The sequence below is a fragment of the Lynx rufus genome, unplaced genomic scaffold (assembly GCF_022079265.1).
Source record: "Lynx rufus isolate CCGP_SWC_20201006 ecotype Redwood Valley unplaced genomic scaffold, mLynRuf1.p SCAF_8, whole genome shotgun sequence".
NCBI classification, from domain to species: domain Eukaryota; kingdom Metazoa; phylum Chordata; class Mammalia; order Carnivora; family Felidae; genus Lynx; species Lynx rufus.
Window position 1 is genome coordinate 121,999,758 of NW_025814896.1, and position 22,211 is coordinate 122,021,968.

Below are 22,211 nucleotides of genomic sequence, written 5' to 3' on the forward strand. Positions count from 1 at the left end.
ACCTTGCCAAATTTTGTTATTCTAGTAGTTGTTTTGTATATTACTGAATATTTTCTACATAAACCATATCATCTGCAAATTGAGGCAGTTTCAATCTTTGTGAGTTTTCTTTCCTTATTGTTTCGCTAGGATCCTTGGTACAGTGGTAAAAAGAAGTTGTGAGAGTGGGTATGTGTTGTACTTGATTTTTAGGGAAACGTTCACTATTTCTCCAGTAATTAGACTGTTGAAGGTTGTTTTTTGTTTGTTTTGTTTTTGATGCTCCTTTCTAATTGAGTAAGTTTCCCTCTATTCCTGTTTTATTGTGAGCTTTTACATAATAGGTTGAATTTTGGTAAATGATTTGTGTTCTTCTAATTGGTCATAATATTTCTCTTTTATTGTTAATGTGGTGAATTATATTAATTATATTCTCTGGATAAACTTTTTTTTTTGTCATGATATATATGCTTTTATTGTTTGCTGGATATAATTTGCTAATGTTCTCAGGATTTTTTTTTTTTTTTTTTTTTTTTGTTTCTGTTTGCGAAAGGTGTCGGCTTGTAATTTTCTCTTTTTGTAATGTCCTTGGGGGTTTTGGTGTTAGTTATGCTGGTATCATTAATGGAGTTAGGAGGTATTTCTCTCTTTTGCTTTCTGAAAGGGTTTGTGTAAGATTGGCGTTACTTCCTCCTTAAATTAAAAAAATTTTTTTAAAAATTCTTTTTTTTTTTTTTAGACAGAGAGAGACAGAGCACAAACGGGGGAGGGGCAGAGAGAGAAGGAGACACAGAATCCAAAGCAGGCTCCAGGCTCTGAGCTGTCAGCACAGAGCCTGATGCGGGCTCAAACTCACAAACCGTGGGATCGTGACCTGAGCCGAAGTCAGATGCTCAACTGACTGAGCACCCAGGCACACCCCCCCAAATTTTTTTTAATGTTTATTTATTTTTGAGAGAGAGAGACAGACAGAGCATGAATGGGGGAGGGCAGAGACAGAGGTAGACACAGAATCTGAAGCAGGCTCCAGGCTCTGAGCTGTCAGCACAGAGCCCGACGCAGGGCCTGAACCCGTGAACCACGAGATCATGACCTGAGCCAAAGTTGTACGCTCAACCGACTGAGCCACTCAGGTGCCTCTCCTCCTTAAATGTTTGATAGAATTCAGCAATGGGGAAGTATCTTGGGGAAGATTCTTTGAGATTTTGCATAGATCTTTTTTGCTTTTCATCCATTAGTTTTAGTGGATCTTGCCTTGTGGAGAGGTTTTTGATAATTCAGATAGAATTTCACTATGTGGTTCTTTTTGTTGTGTTTTGTATTTATTTTTGTACATAATTATTCTGGTTTTATTTAGGAAGGCATTTTATAGTGGTTTTTACTTTAAATTTTTATAATGGCCTCATCTTTTTTGTTAGTAGTAATTAGTTTCTTATTCTGAACATCGTCTTCCCCTGAGCAAGGGTCTATTTCTGTCTATTCCCTTATCTTTTCTACTGTCCATTTTCAATTTTACTCTTTCTTTTCAGAGTTTACCATTGTCCTCTTACATAAACTTTTTTTAATTTTAAGTTTTTATTTTAATTCCAGTTAGCTAACATACAATGTTATAGAAGTTTCAGGTGTACAGTATAGTGATTCAACACTTCCATACATCACCTTGTGCTTATCACAGCAAGTGCACTCCTTAATCCCCATCACCTATTTAACCCATCCCCTAAAACACCTCCCCTCTGATAACCATCAGTTCTCTATAGTTAAGAGTCTTTTCTTACTTTTTCTCTCTCTCTCTCTCTTATTTTTTCCCCTTTGCTTGTTTGTTTTGTTTATTAAATTTCACATTTGAATGAAATCGTATGGCATTTGTCTCTCACTGACTTCACTTAGCAATATACTCTCTAGCTTCATCCATGTCATTGCAAATGGCAAGATTTCATTGTTTTTTTATGGCTGAATAATATTCCAATGTATATATATATACCACATCTTCTTTGTTAATTGATGGACATTTGGGCTCTTTCCATATCTTGGCTATTGTAAATAATGTTGCGACAAAGATAGGGGTCTATTTATCCCTTTGAATTAATTTTCTTGTGTTCTTTGGGTAAATACTTAGTAGGGTGATTGCTGGATCATAAGGTCGTGTTATTTTTAGCTTTTCGAGGAACCTCCATACTGTTTTCCATGGGGGCTGCACCAGTTTGAATTGCCACCAACAGTACACAAGGGGTCCTGTTTTTCCATATCCTCGAAATCTACATTTTTGAGAAGTTTTATTTGTAAGTTTTAATGATAACCCTGACTTTCTTGCTGTTAAAATTGAAGTATTTGGCTTACTTACCTTATCTGACATCTTTGTCTTTGCCTCCCTTTTTTTTTTTTTTTTTTTTGTACAGTGCCATGGATGTTCTCCTGTCACCTTATTTTGTTGCTTTAGTTTTAGAACTATAGGTAAATATATTGTGCTTATAGCCAGCCTATCCTTGTTGCTGCATTTTCCTATTCGTATCTTCATTAGCTGAGATTTGCGCCGTAGCAGTTTTTATGCTTCATGGTCTCAGTATTTCTTAAGTTCTTGCATGTTCTAAACTGTTTGTAGTCTTCATACTTGAAGGACAGTTTGGCTCAGTATAAATATTTTGGCTTGTATACACACGCTTGTCTTGAGTATTTTGAATGTATTTTATTGTGTTATTGACATTGAATGCCGCTATGTTGAAACTATGTTGAAATTTGAGGGTAAATTTTTTTTTTCCCTTTATAAGTCTGTTTGCCCTTTTGGGTGGCTACCCAAGGATTTTTTCTTTATCTTAAAAGACCAATAACTTGATTAGTATTTTTATAAGTGATCATTATCTTGAGTCATTTTTGTCTGTTACACATTTTGCCCTTTCAAGTGAGTAATAACCACATTTTTAATTTCAGTATGTTTTCCTGAATTATATTTTCAAATGTTTGCTCTTTCCTATTATTCTGATTTTTTATTTGAAGATTTCAGTTATTCCCATGTTGAATTTTTCTTTTTTATATCCATCATTTTCTCTGCTTTCCTTTTTAAATTTTTGTTACATTTTGTTGGCTGTTTTCAATTCTCTAGATCCTTTTAGGTATTTTCTAGCTTTTTATAACTAACGTTGTATCAGTTTATTTTTATTTCTTTGTTGAGTGTTTTCCCTATGTATTTTGAAGTTTCAGTAGCTTAGAGTTTTGTCTTCTCCTGTTTTCTTATGGTGTCTTCAGTTCTTATATTTTTGCTCTATAGTTCGGCTTCATGGGTAGTATTGCTTGATAACATTTTGAAAGTTTATGGTGAAGTTATTCCTACTTTTCCCATGAACTGTGAGATCATGACTTGAGCTGAAATCAAGAGTCGGACTCTCAACCGACTGAGCCACCCAAGGCGCCCTTGATTCATCACCTTTAAACAGTGTTTTCTGATCCTCCTCATTCTCATATAGTGATAGCAGTAATCTTAATTCTTCTTTAGTCACATGAAATTTGAATCATTATACTTGAATGTCTATTTTTGTTTTATTAACTATAAATAGTGCCTTTTCACTCCTACTTTTTTTTTCCCTACTATTTTGTAGTCTGAGTTTGTTTGCTTAATGTATGATGAATACATTTCTTGGTCATTAAATATTCTATAAGGTCATTTTCATGACTTCATATCATTTTTATTTATATTGATAATATACCTAATTCCAAATTATTAGACAATAATATTATTATTATTTATTTAGTTATTTATTTTTTACATTTATTTATTTTTGTGAGAGAGAGACAGAGCACAAGTGGGGTAGGGGCAGAGAGAGAATGAGACACAAAATCCGAAACAGGCTTCAGGCTCTGAGCTGTCAGCACAGAGCCCAACGTGGGGCTTGAACTCACAAACCATGAGATCATGACCTGAGTCGAAGTCGGACACTTAAGTGACTGAGCCACCTAGGCGCCCCAGATTATTATTTTTTAATTACAGTATAGTAAACATTCGTTAGTTTCAGATGTACACTGTAATGATTCGATAATTCTCTGTATGACTCAGTCTTCATCAAGATTAGTGTACTTTTAGGGTGCCTGGGTGGCTCAGTCAGTTGAGCATCTGACTCTTGACTTTAGAAGGTGTTGTGATCTCAGTTTGTGAGATCCAAGCCCTTTGTTGGGCTCTGCACTGAGAGTGTGGAGCCAGCTTGGGATTCAGTCTCTCTCTTTCTCTGCCCACTCCCCCCACCCCTGCTTTGCTCTCTTTCTGTCTCTCAAAATATGTAAGCAAACTTTAAAAAGTAAAGGTAAGTGTACTATTAGTCCCCTTCACCCATTTCACTCATCCCCCCACCCACCTTTCCTCTGGTACCCATCAGTTTGTTCTCTGTAGTTAAGAGTCTGTTTTTTGGTTTATCTCTTTTTTTCTTTCTTTCTTTGTTTTCTCTCTTAAATTCCACATAGTTCACTTCTTACTTTTAAGATTAGGACACAAACATCCACTTCCTTCCATTCTACTCCTATCTTTTTATATTATCAGGACTGATAACATTTATATTTTTCCGTGACAGTTATTAAGTCTTGATTAATTTGCAGGTTAATCCTGAAAGATCAAAAATCTTGAAATCCTGAAAAGTCAAAAACCAATGAATAGTTTTTACCTTTCTATGAATAATGACAGTGTTTTTCACTGTAGAGCTAAGTAAGGTGCTAGGATTAAATTTCCTTCTTGGTGGATCTTTTTTCACTAACTCTGGCCACTCAGTGGGAAATACTCCTGTATTATTAAATTTATTCATTCATTCAATGATATATATTGCTGCCTTCTCTACTCACCAAGGGTCATTCAAAGCACTGGATGTTAAGAAGTTAGAAGTGTAAAAATCCCTGTTTTCTTGGAGCTTACATTTGAATGAAGATAAACTAATGGATATGTAAAATACTTAGTATGTCAGATGGTGACAAGTGCTTGGAAGAAAATAGAGGAGTGAGGGGGAACATTGAGTTCACGGGATAGGGATAGGCGTGGAGGAGATTGTATCACTTTCTGCATAGCCTGACAGGAACATAATGTATGCAGGGCTTCTTGTAGTGATTCGTGTATGTGGGGAAAAAGGACCCACTGAATTTATCTCCTGATGGTCTTCAAAAATTTCAAGAGTTTTGTTTTTTTTTTTTAAACATTCAGGTAGTTTAACAGTTTTCTAAATTTCTGATAATGTGAAAACATTCATATTCTTTTTGTCAAATGACCTCTCCCCTAGTGTCATCTTCCTGTTCCACTTCAGAGGGATTGTTTTCTAGGCCTGCTGCAAAGTGAATATGCTAAAAGTTAACACTGTTTTCATGAGTTGGAGCCATTGTTTACTAGATCCCATGTGTTTTTTCTTTACCATTTCATTTTGTAGGAATATAATCTCAATAATTTACTAAAAGAATGTGTAGAAAGTAAATTTTGTATCTTTGCTATCTTAAAATGCCTCTTATTTTGATAGCTGGCCAATGATTTTGTGATTTAAGACAACTCTAAATCCAATAGGTTTTCCTTAAACCTTTGAAGTTCTTCACTGATATCTATATCTATATCTATATCTATATCTATATCTATATCTATATCTATATCTATATCTATCTCCACACACAGACACATATATATATCTCCTCTTTGATGTATTGTTGCTGATGAGAAGTCAGTGTGGTTTATTTTGTTGTTTCTTTGTAGATGCACATGTGTATGTATATATATCTTTCTAGGTATCTTAGAGATGTCATCAACTATTTTAATGATATAGTATTCGCTAAATATTATTTTGTTGAGAATGAATTTACCTTGATACATTTTTTAATTCTTCCATAGTAGTTCTGATTATAAGTCATTTTTCTCTTCAAAAATTCTTTATACATTTTATAAGAAATTCAGATAAGATGTATCTTAATTGGGAAGTAATTTCTCTCTCTGTAAGCCAGTGTATTATTTCCTTTAGTGTCTGGATTGTTTCTGATTATTTGGGAAAAGAAAAATAAGAGAAAAAGCCAAACTTTCTTTTCCAGTGAGATTCTAATGTAATTTTTAAATCATTGATAGATATTCCTTTAATAGGGATGCAAGTCAAATTTGTTGCTTGACTCCATTCCTGCACAACCCTATTTGAAAAATTATAGACTCCTTTCTTCCTTCTTTTTCCTTTGTAGAAGTTGGCATGTTTATACTTCATTAGATATAAACTAGATGAGCTGAAGGATCTTAGTAATATTTGCTGAATAAATGTACTGTAATTCTATAAGTAAATCTACTGATCTAATTAATTATAGATATGATGCTTACAATGTAATTTATTTATTTATTATTTTTTGTTGTTTCAACTTTTTATTTAAATTCTAGTTAGTTAACATACAGTGTAATATTGGTTTCATGAGTAGACGTTAGTAGTGAGTCATTTACAGATAACACCTGGTGCTCATCACAAGTGCCCTCCTTGCTATCCATCACCCATTTAATCCATTCCCCACCCATCTCCCCTCCAGCAGTCCTAGGTTTACTCTCCATAGCTAACAGTCTCTACAATGTGTTTTTTTTATTTTTTGAGAGACAGAGAGCATGTGCACATGGGTGCATTTTAGTGGGGGAGGGGTAGGGAGAGAAGGAGAGAGATTCTTTATTTTTTTAATTAAAAAAATTTTTTTTAATTTACATCCAAATTAGTTAGCATATGGTGCAACAATGATTTCAGGAGTAGATTCCTTAGTGCCCTTTACCCATTTAGCCCATTCCCCCCCCCCACCACCCCTCCAGTAACCCTCAGTTTGTTCTCCATATTTATGAGTCTCTTCTGTTTTGTCCCCCTCCCTGTTTCTATATTATTTTTGTTTCCCTTCCCTTATGTTCATCTGTTTTGTCTCTTAAGGTCCTCATATGAGTGAAGTCATATGATTTTTGTCTTTCTCTGACTAATTTCACTTAGCATAATACCCTCCAGTTCCATCCACGGAGTTGCAAATGGCAAGATTTCATTCTTTTTGATTGCTGAGTAATACATACTCCATTTTACATATATATATATATATATATGTATATATATATATATATACATATATATATATATATATATATACACACACACCATATCGTCTTTATTCATTCATCCATCGATGGACATTTGGGCTCTTTCCATACTTTGGCTATTGTCAATAGTGCTGCCATAAACATGGGGGTGCATGTGTCCCTTTGAAACAGCACACCTGTATCCCGTGGATAAATGCCTAGTAGAGCAATTGCTGGGTCGTAGGGTAGTTCTGTTTTTCATTTTCTGAGGAACCTCCATACTGTTTTCCAGAGTGGCTGCACCAGCTTGCATTCCCAGGAGAGAGAGAATTTTAAGCAGGCCCTATGCCTAGCATGGAGTCCCACAAGGGGATTGATTTCACGACTGAGATTATGACCTGGACTGAAATTAATAGTTGGACACTTAACCAGCTGAGTCACCCATGTGCCCTTCTACAACGTGGTTTTTTTTTTTTTTTTTTAAGTTTATTTATTTTTGAGGGAGAGAGAGGCAGAGAGGGAAAGAGAATCCCAAGCTGGCTTGGCGCTGTCAGTGCAAATCCTGATGTGGGGCTTGAACTTATGAACCATGGGATTATGACATGAGCGAAATCAGAGTTGGACACGTAACCCACTGAGCCACCCAGGCAATCCATGCAGTGTGTTTTTAAAAACAATTTGCTGCTGTATAGTGATTTTAAGGATTTTACTCTCTTTAAATAGGAGAAAGAAGCATGCCATTCATAGTAGTGACACAACTTCTTCTGATGAAGAACGCTTTGAAAGAAGGAAATCAAAGAGCATGGCGAGAGCAAGAAACAGGTTAGTAAATTTTTTTATTGTTATATCCATGGTAGAAAAAAGGAAGAAGAGTTATTTTTATTTATTTATTTTTTTAAGTAGGCTCCATGCCCATCGTAGGACTTGAACTTACTACCTTAGGAACAAGAGTCATATGGTCTAGTTACTGAACCAGCCAGATGCCCCAAGAACAGTTATTTTATTTATTAAAAAATTTTTTTTTCTAACATTTGTTTATTTTTGAGAGAGAGAGAGAAAGAGAGACAGAATGTGAGTGGGGGAGGCGCAGAGAGAGAGTGGAAGACACAGAATCTGAAGCAGGCTTCAGGCTCTGAGCTGTCAGCACAGAGCCCAACATGGGACTTGAATCCACAAACTGCAATATCATGACCTGAGCCGAAGTCAGATGCTCAGCCAACTAAGCCACCAAGGTGCCCTTGAACAGTTATTTTTTGAATGGGATTCTTATCTATACCAGTATTTTGCTAACACGTATATTCAGTACATATTCTCTCTTCTCTCTTCTCTCTTCGTCTCTTCTCTTCTCTTCTCTTCTCTTCTCTTCTCTTCTCTTCTCTATCTATTTATAATCTTTTTTTTTAAAGTTTACTTATTTTGAGAGAGAGAGAGAACAAGCTGGGGAGGGGCAGAGAGAAAGAGAAACACAATCCCAAGCAGGCTCTGTGCCATTAGTGTAGAGCCTGATGCAAGGCTCAAACTCACAGACTGTGAGATCATGACCTGAGCTAAGGTTATGACTTAACTGACTGTGCCATCCAGGCACCCTACTACATATTTTAGACCAGATTAAGGCACTGGTTTGGTTTTTACTTACTAATTTTTTAAAAAAATTTTTACTTATTTTTGAGAGAGTAAGAGAGAGAGTGTGAGTGGGGGAGGGGCAGAGAGAGAGGGAGACATGATTCCTAAGCAGGCTCCAGGCTCTGAGCTGTTAGCAGTGAGCCTGACGCAGGGCCCAAACTCACAAACCATGAGATCATGACCTGAGCCGAAGTCAGATGCTTAAGTGAATGAGCCACCCAGGCACCCCTACTTAGTAATTCTTAAAATAGATGTCTAACCTTGGGAGAACTTCTCATAAATTATTTACTATGTAACTACTCAGTGAATGTACAGGAAGGTAAAGGAGGAAGACCCAAAGGGAAGCAGCCAACCCCTCTGGTAGTCTTTTCTTTGGTACCTCTCCTCTAATCCAAATCCATTTAATAAGCCTGATTTTATATAATTTTTTTATTAAAAATTTTTTTTTTTAATTTTTTTTTTCCAACGTTTATTTATTTTTTTTGGGACAGAGAGAGACGGAGCATGAACGGGGGAAGGGCAGAGAGAGAGGGAGACACAGAATTGGAAACAGGCTCCAGGCTCTGAGCCATCAGCCCAGAGCCTGACGCGGGGCTCGAACTCGTGGACCGCGAGATCGTGACCTGGCTGAAGTCGGACGCTTAACTGACTGCGCCACCCAGGCGCCCCTATTTTTTTATTAAAATTTAAAAAAATATTCATTTTTTTTGGGAGAGAGAGAGCATGAGCATGAGTGTGGGAGGGGTGGAGAGAGAGGGAAACAATCCAAAGCAGGCTCCAGGCTCTGAGCTGTCAACACAGCCCAACATGGGGCTCAAACCCATGAACTATGAGATCATGACCTGAGCCAAAGTCAGACACTTAACCAACTCAGCCACCCCTAATGAGGTTGATTTTATTAGATGCTACAATGATTACGGCACTCAGAGTGAGATTTGGTTTCTAATAGAATCATCTCAGGAGCCCTGGATTTTATTGCAAAATTTGTTTTGTTTCATTGAGTGCCATCTGGTGGTCTTTCCCTAACTAGGGTAAATGACTGGTTACTACATGGTTCACTAAAACCTCAAGAATGTTCGCTGTGGGGCACCTGCGTGGCTTAGTTGGTTAGGCGTCTGACTCCAGCTCAGGTCATGATCTCGAGGTTCATGAGTTTGAGTCCTGCCTTCGTATCTGTGCCGACCCATCAGAGCCTGGAGCCTGCTTCAGATTCTGTGTCTCCCTCTCTCTCTGCCTCTCCCCTGCTTGTGTGTGCGCGTGCTCTCTCTCTCTCTCTCTCTCCCTCCCTCCCTCCCTCTCTTCCTCTCTTCCTCTCTCCCTCTCTCCCTCTCTCCCTCTCCTTTCTCTCAAAAATAAATAAAAACATTTAAAAAAATGAAAAAAGAATTTTCACTGGGTGAAAACCAGTATTTTGTCTAATAAGTAATTAGAACATCAAATTATAATTTATTCTTTAAAATTTGAGTCAATTTTCTAGCTTATACTCCTAGAGATAAATTATATTTAGAAAATGTACATTTAGCAAAGTATTTCTATAATTTGGTATTATGTATCTATTGTAGAAATACCAAATTTTCAGTTAGTATGTCTTGGAAACAAGTTTGGATTGTCGCAGATTATATGCTGAAAATAATTCCACATGTAGGTGATGGAAAGAAAGTGTAAGAGAAAAAATATGTTTATTTTATTTATTAATGTTTATTTATTTATTTTGAGAGAGAGACAGAGCAAGTGGGAGAGGCAGAGAGAGAGGGAGAGAGAATCCCAGGCAGGCTCTGCACTGTCAGCATGGAGTCTGATATGGGGCTTGAACTCACAAACTGTGAGATCATGACCTGAGCTGAAACCAGGAGCTGGTTGCTTAACCAACACCCAGGCGCCCCCAAAATCTAAGTTTAAATAAAAGAATTTAATGTCTACTTAATCTGAACTATTTTGATACTTGCTTTGGAAATATATTTTTAAGGTAAGTTAAGATTCAGAAATGTGTGTGAAAAGTACATTCAGTTTAGAAGTCATACTTTTTTTGAGGCTGTTTATGTCATCTTTTGGTAACTATCCAAGGTTAAAAGAGGAAGTAGATTGTATTTTCTTGAGGGTAATAAAATTAATACAGTATAGGATTTTAGGTGGCTAAAGATCTATTTTAAAGGAGTTAAACAGAAGATAAAGGTTAGCTCTCAAGATGTGATCTAGAATTGGTTAGTTTTGAATTAAAGGGAAAGAAATTTCTTTTAATCTTGTAAACTGAGTGGACATACCCATGTAATACCTGAGGAGTATTATTGTGAAACTTAAAAGTTAAATGTTAAACTTTTAAAAAATTTAAAGTTAAAAGTTAAATGTGAAACTTTTAATGCTATTTGAATTTTTATGAATTTCAGATGTTTGCCTATGAACTTCAGAGCAGAAGATTTAGCTAGTGGTATTCTCCGAGAACGTGTCAAAGTGGGTGCAAGCTTGGCTGATGTTGATCCAATGAACATTGATAAATCAGTAAGTTTTGTAAATGTTTTTCTAGAAGTAACTTTAAAAAAAAAATTCAGGTTGTTCCTTGTTTCTAAGGCAACACATAATAAAAATAAAAACCCAGATATCATCATTATTAGTGTTTTGATGTATGTGTTTTGGAACCTAGCACTCTGGTCACAGGTGATACTTAAGTCCCCCCCGCCCCCCCGTATCAGTGATACTGGCGTATATAATAAAAATGGGTAGGAAATGAGGCTGACAAATATGGCAAGGCCCATAAACCATGATATGTAGTAGGGTATTGTTGAAGCTGCTTAGATTTCACGATCAGATTTACATTTTAGATGGAGCACTCTGATTCTGATGTAGTTAAAGAAGGGAAGCAAGGCTGGCATTAGGGAGACTGGTCTGGACATAGTTGTAACATAGTAATTTGGAGTAATGGTCATGGTAGGGTAATGATGGAAAGAAGTAGATGGATTTGACAGAATTCAGGAGAGAATTTGGTTTGATGGAATTGGGTGAATTTATTGCTTTTGGGGAATGAAGGAGAGAAACAAGTTGAATGTATGACCTAAGTTTCTGGCTTAAGTGACTGGGTGGGATCTACTCTGTGATGTAGGGAACATTAGAGAAAATGTTTAGAGGGGTTATGATGATTTAGTTAGTTGTAGACATGTTTAGGTGTCCATGGCACATCACAAATGGAAGTAACTTGTAGGAAATTAGTTAGGTTTGGCCTTAAGGAGAACTATATGGGCTAGAAATTCAGATATGGGTGTCAAATATAAAGATAGTTGAGATCACTATGCGAAGTGGGTTATAGTACCCAGGGAAAGTCTGAAAAGAAAGGCAAGATTTAGAGGATGTCATAGATATTTACTGTTACTAGAATCTTTCTAGGGAGTGTATTTTGGAATAGGTTACTGCCCAACTAACATCATATTTGATTTTTTTTTGTTCCCATAAACGTTTCTATATGACATAATTTAACTGATTCTCATATGACAAGCTTAAGTTACCAATGGAGTTGTGTATATATTTGAAAATGAAATGTTATCTCTTCTCAATCTGAAGTCATAGGGGAAAATATTTTATTTAAATATTTATTTTAATATTTATTTTAACGAGGACTTTAGAGTATTGAATTCCCAGTCTCATATCTACTAGTGTACATTCTCAGAGGACCTTACTTAATATTCTTTGCTTATTTTGTTGACCAGCACCTTACTCTCTTGAATCAGTTAACTTTAGATGTCTCTGCCATTTATTTAGAGTAGTATTTTTTTTAATTTGATATCATATACAAATACGGTTTTTTTATTTAAACTGTGTTTATTTTTCTAGATTACTTAAGTTTTTTTTTTTATCATAGTAACATTTCATTTTGAAACATTTTCAAGTACTGTAACAGAATAAAGATACAGGGGGAGGCGGTTACTGTTAACATTTTGGCAGTATTTCCTTCAAGCACTTTTTTCTGTACAATATTTTACTCTACAAAGTCTTTTAGGTATTTAAACTGTTATGGACGGGAGGAATAATCTCTCTTGTTTCTTTTTTTAAAAAAAAAATTTTTTTTAACGTTTATTTATTTTTGAGACAGAGAGAGACAGAGCATGAACAGGGGAGGGTCAGAGAGAGGGAGACACAGAATCTGAAACAGGCTCCAGGCTCTGAGCTGTCAGCACAGAGCCCGACGCGGGGCTCGAACCCACAGACCGCGAGATCATGACCTGAGCCGAAGTCGGCCGCTTAACCGACTGAGCCACCCAGGCGCCCCTAATCTCTCTTGTTTCTTATGGTAGGTCAGTGTTTCTTAAATCACTTTTTCATTGTTGTCTCCTAGGGAGAGAAATTAAATTTCTATCTAGATAAATTAATATTAAAGAATAAGACATGGGTGCCTGGGTGGCTCAGTTGGTTAAGCATCCAACTCTTGGTTTTGGCTCAGGTCATGAACTTACAGTTTGTGAGTTCGAGCCCCACATTGGGCTCCGCACATAGCCTGCTTGGGATTCTCTCTCCCTCTCTCCCTGTCTGTCCCCCACTTGTTCTCTCTCAAAATAAGTAAATAAACTTAAATTTAAAGAAATTAAAAAAAAATGGGGTACCTGAGTGACTCAGTCGGTTAAGTGTCTGACATCAACTTAGGTCATGATCTCACGGTTTGTGGGTTCAAACCCTGTGTCTGGGTCTGTGCTGACAGCTCAGAGCCTGGAGCCTACTTCAGATTCTGTGTCTCCCTCTCTCTCTGCCCTTCCCCCATTCACACTCTGTCTCTCTGTCTCTCTCTCTCAAAAATAAAATAAAAACATGAAAAAAAATTTTTTTTAATTGAAAAAAAATTAAGACTTGGGGGCACCTGGGTGGGTCCGTAGGTTGAATGTCTGACTCTTGATTCTGGCTCAGGTCATGATCCCAGGGTTGTGGGATCGAGCCCACGTTGGGATCTGTGCTAAGTGTGGGGACTGCTTAGGAAATTCTCTCCCTCTCTCTGCCCTCTCCCCTACTTACATGGGCTCTCTCTCTTTAAAAAAAAAAAAAAAAAAAAAAAGAGTAAGACTTGGTTTTATAAAGTTGAGCTTTGGAGGGTCTCAAACCATTGTAGTAGTTAAGATGTTTTTCACCCTACTTCTAAATCAGTTTTTGCTCCCTTAGGGACAGTATTGCCTTTGCTGGCAATGCATGTGATAGATGGTATTTTGAAAGGCATTTAAATTATTAGAGTATAAATACAATTTATCATCTCCTCTAGATACCCATTAAAGTGTTAGATTGGACATTAATCTTGTCCTTAGTTACTAGGAGATTAAAGAATGGTAGCTTTATTTAGCTGAACTGAAATGTAAACTTGAATTTTACTGCTGACTTTATTTTTCTGCACTCCAGAAGTGTAATTTTTTGAACTTTATGTTCAACAGTTCCTGCTGAAGGCATGTATTTCTGAATCATAAGACAATCTCATAAATTAAAAAAAATCTTTAGTAGTTAAAATTATTTTATATTGAACTTTTTCCCTTCTTCCCAAGGTGCGGTTTGATAGTATAGGTGGATTGAGCCATCATATTCATGCACTGAAAGAAATGGTAGTATTCCCACTTCTATATCCAGAAATCTTTGAGAAATTTAAGATTCAGCCTCCAAGGTAAGTAATGTCCTAGATGGTTATTATTATTAGTGTTAATTTATCAAATTTCAGGTAGTAAATGATTATAAATATAAATATTTCATATGTATTGATTTGATGTGTTCTAGCAATGAGAATTAGGAATGAAATTTTATTAATTAGGGTTCAAAGGCTGTGGTACTAAGTGTATCCTTGAAGTTTACATTTCAGCATTTAAATGTTGGGTATAAGATCTAAATCTCTGCGCAGGCCTTGAATATACAAGTGGATTGCCCAAATGGATTTTCCATAATTTGGCCTCCAGATAGCATAGAGTTTGATGCTGTATGTTGTTTAGTCTTTGGAAACACAATTTCAGTTAAGTGTATATGTGACTTGATGCTGGTAGTTTTGAAATGGTAAGCTTTTTTTTTTTTTTTGATATCCATTTTTATGATCAGATTGTGTTTGATCATGAGATACGTAGCTAGGTAGCTATTAGAAAAGGCTGAGAACTTAAGGGAAGTTGGGAGAATAAAATATTCAAGATATACATGTAGACCATTACATTTTCCATCTGTTTCAGGGTGTAGAAAATCTTATTAAAGAGTCCTCTTCTGTTTGAACAGATTAAAACTGTGGCTTATAATTCTGCAGTGGCTTTTTAAAATCAAAAGCAATGTATTGTTTTTTGTAGGATATAAGTTGAATTTTGAAAATAATTATTACTTTTCCCAAAGTCCTTAAAGTAGCATGGCTGTGGGAGAAACTGAAATAAAACGGAGAGAGAAGCAGAACGTGTTACACGTAGAGAGTAATTCTACTTGTTAGGGATGAACAATTTTGTATATTCTTTATAAGCTTGTTTTATACGTATATGTGTATATTAAGTTTAAATTTTGCCTTTATTATGCACATATAAACATTTAACATAAATAAAATTATTTAGTAATGCTTTTATATAACTTTTTTCACTCTACAGTGTATTCTAGACACCTTCCCATATCAGTAATGTGTATATTATTCTTTTTGATATTTTAGTAGTAGTTTGTTTTATAGATATAACAATATATTTATTTACTCCTTATTATTTTTCTAAGTTTTATTTATTTAAGTGTTCTCTACACCCAGTACGGGGCTTGAACTCATAAGCTGAAGCTCAAGAGTCATGCACTTCTCAAACTGAGCCATCTGTGCCTTACTAATAGCATTTAGATTTGTTTTAGTTTTTCACAAATTAGAATTGATCCTTTTTTGAACATTCGTTTAAAATCTGTATTCATAATATTTTGAGTATTTATGATACATTCTAAGATGTGAAATTTCTGGGTCATTGGGAAGACACATTTAAACTTTTGGTTTATCTTGCTAAATGGCTCTCTTCTCTGATTTGCCTACCAAGGTTTGGTCGTTGAGAACATCCTTGAATACTCTCAGCAAAGTGAAATTTGTCTATATACTACAAAGAGCTTTCTCAATATCTAAGAATTGTCATATATTCATTAATAAAAAAATTCTGTGGGAGGTGCATCCTTGTGTATTGGTTATTAGTGGTGGCAGTAACATTACCTTATTCCTATTGATTCTTTTTTCCTCTAGGGGCTGTTTGTTTTATGGCCCTCCTGGCACAGGTAAAACCTTGGTTGCCAGAGCATTAGCTAATGAGTGCAGCCAGGGAGACAAAAAGGTGGCTTTTTTTATGCGAAAAGGAGCAGACTGTCTGAGCAAGTGGGTTGGTGAATCTGAACGGCAACTTAGGCTTCTTTTTGATCAGGTAAGTGAAATCACCTAATATGAAAATATTTTCTTTAAAATAGAGTATTTAGGGGACGCCTGGGTGACTCAGTTGGTTAAGCGTCTGACTTCAGCTCAGGTCGTGATCTCATGGCTCGTGAGTTCGAGTTCCATTTCGGGCTCTGTGCTGACAGCTCGGAGCCTGGAGCCTGCTTCAGATTCTGTGTCCATCTTTCTCTGCCCTGCCCCTGCTCGTGTGCTGTCCCCCGCCCCCCTCCAAATATAAATAAACATTCAACAAAAATTTTTTAAAATAGAATATTGAGTGCATTTAGTCTGTAAATATAAACTGTTCACAAGGAGGCATATTTCTAGTAAGTATGTTTAGTTTAGGTTCAGTAATCTGAATTTGTAAACTTTAGATGTATTTAACAGCAGTTTTACTAGTACTAATTTAATGATGTGATGATTCACAAGATATTTATTAAGGTGGCTACTAAGCATATAATACCACGTTAGATGCTTTTGAAAACCCTGGGTATAATTTCATATATCATGAAGTTATAGTCTAATTGAGGAAATGGAACAAGCATAGAAATCTTACAGGGTAGTACATTATTTTCATAAGCTATAAAATATGATGCTGGAAGAATTCTGTAATGAATGCTTTAAAAAGGCAGGGTTAGGTGGGGCGCCTGGGTGGCTCAGTCAGTTAAGCATCAGACTTCAGCTCAGGTCATGATCTCACAGTCCGTGGGTTGGAGCCCTGTGTCAGGCTCTGTGCTGACAGCTCAGAGCCTGGAGCCTGCTTCAGATTCTGTGTCTCCCTCTCTCTCTGCCCCTCCCCTCCCCTGCTCATACTCTGTCTCTCTCTCTGTCTCTCTCTCTCAAGAATAAATAAACATTAAAAAAAAATTTTTTTTAAAAAGGCAGGGTTAGGTGACTGAATATCATGTAGGCAGTCTTTTTTTTTTATCACTGTAACTTTAAAAGTATTATTTCCTCATACTTAATAAAACTTAGTCCTGATATAAATTCACTTTTGGTTATTGGAACTAGTGAAGGAAGTCATTCATATTTGACAATGCAGCTTCTGTTTCATAACATCTAAGGAAATTACATGAAATTTTAAAAGAAAGCTTTCGACAAGCAATTTTCAAGTTGCCATTACTTGAGTTGATGTGTTTCAAAGTCTTTTGTAATTGGTAAAGCACTTCAAATATTACTTTTAGTTAGTATGAAAAAGTGCCATGTTCTAGATAATGTGAGTAGAAAGGGATATAGCAAAATTTTTGCCTTCAAGGTGTTCAGTGTCTATTGGCAAGTTCAACATGCAGTTGGTCTCCTTTAAGAGTATGTATGGGGGTGCCTGGGTGGCTCAGTCGGTTAAGCATCTGGCTTCGGCTCAGGTCATGATCTCGCAATTCATGGGTTCAAGCCCCGTGTCGGGCTCTATGCTGTGCTGACAGCTCAGAGCCTGGAACCTGCTTCGGATTCTGTGTGTCCCCTTCTCTCTCCCCCTCCCCTGCTCATGGTCTGTCTCTCTCTATCTCTCAAGAATAAATAAACTTAAAAAAAAAAAAACAGTATGCATGTAGTTAAAATTTTTATGTTATGTGTATTATACTGCAACAAAGCTGTTTAAAATTAAAAAAATATTTTTTTTAATGTTTATTTTTGAGAGAGAGAGAGAGAGAGAGAGAGAATGAGTGAGAATGAGTGGGGGAGGGGCAGAGAGAGGGAGACATAGACTCTGAAGCAGGCTCCGGGCTCCGAGCTGTCAGCACAGAGCCCAAAGCGGGGCTCGAATCCACGAACGGTGAGATCATGATCTGAGCTGAAGTCAGACATTTAACCGACTGAACCACTCAGGGGCCCCTAAGAATTTTTTTTCAGCAAAGCTTTAATTTATTTTGAGAGAGAGTGCGTGGGGAGGGGCAGAGTGACAGGAAGAGAGAAAATCCCAAGCAGGCCATGCGCTGTCAGTGCAGAGCTTGATGCAGGGCTTACAAACCTTGAGATCATGACCTGAGCCGAAATCAGTAGTTGAAATCAAGAGTCTAATGCTTAACTTCCTGAGCCACCCATGCACCCTCATTATTGTCTATTTATTTATTTATTTATTTACTTATTTATTTTTATAATTTTTTTAAATGTTTATTTATTTTTGAAAGACAGAAACAGAGTACAAGTGGGGTGAGGGCAGACAGAGAGAGAGGCAGACACAGAATGCAAAGCAGGCTCTAGGCTCTGAACTGTCAGCACAGAGCCTGACGTGGGGCTCAAACTCACAAACCATGAGATCATGACCTGAGCCGACGTTGGATGCTTAACCAGCTGAACCACCCAGGTGCCCTTCATTATTGTCTTTTTAATTGAAAGAGTCCACATTCCTAAATTGACGTGATCTATGCACTAAATGAAATGATGGCGGTATTATATATTGGCCAAGAGTTTGGTCTTAGGTGTCAGAAAAATGACTAAGGTCTGACTTTATATTTAGTATGCAACTTGAAATGAATGAAAACATCTGATTTTAGTTGCCTCTTTTATAAAACAGAGGAAAAAATACTAATCTCACTGGACTACTGTGAGATTTCACAGAAAAGAAGTACATAAAGTGCTTGTCACAGTGAAGAGCACAAGATATACTGTACTTTGATATTGTAATTCTGCGAGGCTGTAGTTCTGAAAAACAGCTATGTGTTTCATGTATATAAAAGTGCCGATCAAATCTTTGTTCTTTCTCTCGCTTTAAATACACTTATTTATTTATTTAAGTGATCGATTTACCCAGTGTGGGGCTTGAACTCACAACCCAGAGACCCAAAAGTCGCATCTTCTACCGACTGAGCCAGTGGGTTCCCATATTCGTTTTCTCTCAGTATATAATTCTGGTTTTACAAACTTTTTTCTCCTAAAACCTGTTTTGTGATTGAAATGCCCTTCATTTTAAATTATTAGAAAACACTGGAGGTTTAATGCATATCAACCAGGGAGAGATGTGAAATTTGTATCTGGTTTTTAGAAGGTTGTCCTTCCTGTGAACTAAGAATTTGCTGTAAGTAATTTTGAAACATACATAAACTGTATATGAGTAAATTATACAATATAAAGACTTAACATTTGTAATCTAATATTTATATTAAATCAAATTAGGTTGCTGCTACATTTAAGATTTAAGTGAAAAATGACAACTGTGAAAGTAATGGAAGAAAACTCATGATTTGTTCCTAATATCAGAGTAGGGAGAGTTTTAACTATCAAAGAACAGATTCCCTATATACATTTTATTTTTAGATTCTGCATTGCAACAAAATATCATAAGCAAAACCAAAAGATAAATGGTACCCCTTGCAGAAAAATATTTGCATTTCCTTTCACAGAGAGAAGTCTTAATTTTTAAAATGAATGGCTCCTAGAAATCAGTAAGCAAAAGAACAATGATCCAATAGAAAAATTGGCAAAGATCTGACCAGAACTTTCATTAAAAAAAGCAGTACAAATGGCTCTTTGAGATATGAAAGTGCTCATTTTTATTGAGAGTAGAAATAAAAATCAAAATGAACTGAGATATTTTTTATTCTAAAAAATCAAAGTTTGATAATACATTTTTGGTGAGGTTTCTTAAATATTGGTGGTGATCAGTGGAAGGCAATTTGAAAATAACTAACTATATTAGAAATGACGTTTGCCTTTTGAACCACTTTTAGAATTTATTATATTTATGTGTTTATGTCTATATATAAAAGGCCAAATGTTTATTCAGGCATTATTGATAAAGGAAAAGATTGAAAATAGCCTAGGGCCACCTGGGTGGCTCAGTAGGTTAAGCATCCAACTCTTGATTGCTGCTCAGGTCATGATCTCATGGTTCATGAGTTTGAGCCCTGTATCAGCCCCACATCTGCACTGTCAGTGCAGAGCCTGCTTGGCGCGCGCTCTCTCTCTCTCTCTCTCTCTCTCTCTCTGTCTCTCTCTCTGCCCCTTTCCTGCTTATGCTTACTCTCTCTCTCAAAAATAAATAATTAAAAACTTAAAAATAAAACAAAATAGCCTACATGTCCACACATAGGAGACTAGTTTAATTATGGCACACCATACAGTGGGGCATTTTGTAGCTGTTAATAAAGAATGAGGCAGATCATTGTGCACTTATATGGAAGCTAATTAAAATATATTGCTCAGGGGTGTCTGGGTGGTTCAGTCTGTTGAGCATCCAACTCTTGACTTGGTCTTAGGTTGTGATCCCAGGGTCTTGGGCTCCAGCCCTGAGTCAAGCTCTGTGCTGAGTATGGAGCTTGCTTGAGATTCGTCCTCTCCCTCTCCCCCTCTCCGCCCCTCTCTGCCCCTCTCCCACATGTCCACGCTCTCTTTCTCTCTCTCTCAAATAAAAAAAATAATGAAAATATATATAGTTACATAAAATAGACTGTGTTATTTGGTAAAGCAATGTGAATACTTTGTTTAAAATGCATTAAATAAAATAGTATGTTTAAAATATTTGTGTACATATATAAATGACACACACAGAAGGGTAAACAAACTGGGAACAGTAGTTGTCTACTGGGAGAGGCCTTGTGGTTGGAGACTGGGTGGTAAGGAGTTTTCATTTTTATTCTTTCTTAATTACTGCATGTTGTAGCATTTGCTTATATGACCTATTAAGAAAATGCAATACTTAAATGTAAAAAATGAGAACTATAAATAACACTTGTTTTCTTTTTATACTAGGCATATTTGATGAGACCTTCTATAATATTTTTTGATGAAATAGATGGATTAGCTCCAGTTCGCTCCAGCAGACAAGATCAGATCCATAGGTAATTTTTCTTAATCAGATTATGTTGGATTCTTTTCAGTCACTGACACAGTAGTTAGCTTTAGCCTTTGGATAAGTGCTAGGAGGCTTACAAAAATGTGAACTGTGTCCTTGAGGAAGACTCCTTTGACTTAGCTCAAGGGTGAGCAAACTGTAACCTGTGGGCCACTTCTAGCCTTTTGCCTGTTTCTGTAAAGTTTTATTGGAACATAACCATGCTTGTACCTTTCACATGGCTACTTCTGTGCTACAAGAGAAGAATTGAATGAGTAGTTGTGAGAGAAAGATTATATGGCTTGCAAAGTTTACATACATTTAGTTTCATGCCTTTTATAGAAAAAGTTGCCTAATCTTGAAATTTTAATCTGTGTCATGTATACTAATATTTTGTTCTTTTCCATTTCTGAGTAGTCATCCTTAGTTAGGAAGGGAGGGAGGGACTAAGAGTGAGGGAGGGAGGGAAAGTATGTATATGTACCACAATTTATTTATTTGTTAATCCATCTGAGGGAGATTTAGTTCACTTCTGTTTTTGGCTGTTATGATAATGCTACTATGAACATTTGCGTACACATTTTCGTGTGCACATTTGTTATGATTTCTGTTGAGTAAATACCTGAGAGAGGAATGGCTGGGTCCTATGGTAAGTGTATGTTTAAATTGGCATGGTTTTCCAAGTTTGTTATATTTTATGTTCTTACCTGTAATGTATGAGAACTTGGGTTGCTCCTCATCCTTGCCAACATTTGGTTTTGCTGTTCTTGTTAACTTTATCCATTCTAGTGGATTTATTTTGAGAGAGAGAGAGAGAGAGAAAGTGAGAGAGACAGACAGAACACAGGTGTGCAAGGGAGTGGGGGAGGGGGAGAGAGAGAGAGAATCTCAAGCATCCTGACCTGTGGCTTGATCTCCCAAACTGAGAGCCCATGACCTGAGGTGAAATCTAGAGTTGGACACTTAACCGAGGAGCCACCCAGGCACCCCATAGCTTCCCTTATTATTAACATCTTTCACTAGTGGGTACATTTGTTACAATTGAGGAACATACAGTAACACATCATAAACAAAACCCATAGATTTACCTTAGGGTTCACCGTTGGTATTGCACATTTTATGAATTTGGACAAAAGTATAGTGACATGTATACATCATTATCATGTCATACAGAGTATTTTCACGGCCCTAAAAATCCTATATATGTATGTTCTACCACTCACCTCCCCTTGCCCTTGGTAACATAGACTTTTTTTTTTAACTGTCTTTATTTATAGTTTTGCCTTTTCTAGAATGCTATATAGTAGGAATCATACAGTATATAATCTTTTCCAGATTAGCTTCTTTCACTTAGCAATATGCACTTAAGATTCCTTCATGACTTTTCTTGGGTTTTGTTTTGTTTGTTTGTTTTGGGTTTAATTTTATTTTTTCCCCAGATTATTAAAATGGAA

At 36.3% G+C, this 22,211-nt stretch overlaps 1 protein-coding gene across 3 annotated transcripts in view; it reads left to right on the top strand.

Moving 5' to 3' along the window:
• Positions 1-22,211, top strand: part of ATAD2B (ATPase family AAA domain containing 2B) — a 191,093-nt gene that overhangs the window by 49,749 nt on the left and 119,133 nt on the right. For all 3 annotated transcript variants that reach the window (XM_047069264.1, XM_047069262.1, XM_047069263.1), the window contains exons 9-13: positions 7,727-7,825; positions 11,011-11,122; positions 14,131-14,246; positions 15,807-15,981; positions 20,676-20,764. In XM_047069264.1, coding sequence (XP_046925220.1) covers positions 7,727-7,825; positions 11,011-11,122; positions 14,131-14,246; positions 15,807-15,981; positions 20,676-20,764 — 591 coding nt within the window. The remainder of the gene's footprint in view (positions 1-7,726; positions 7,826-11,010; positions 11,123-14,130; positions 14,247-15,806; positions 15,982-20,675; positions 20,765-22,211) is intronic.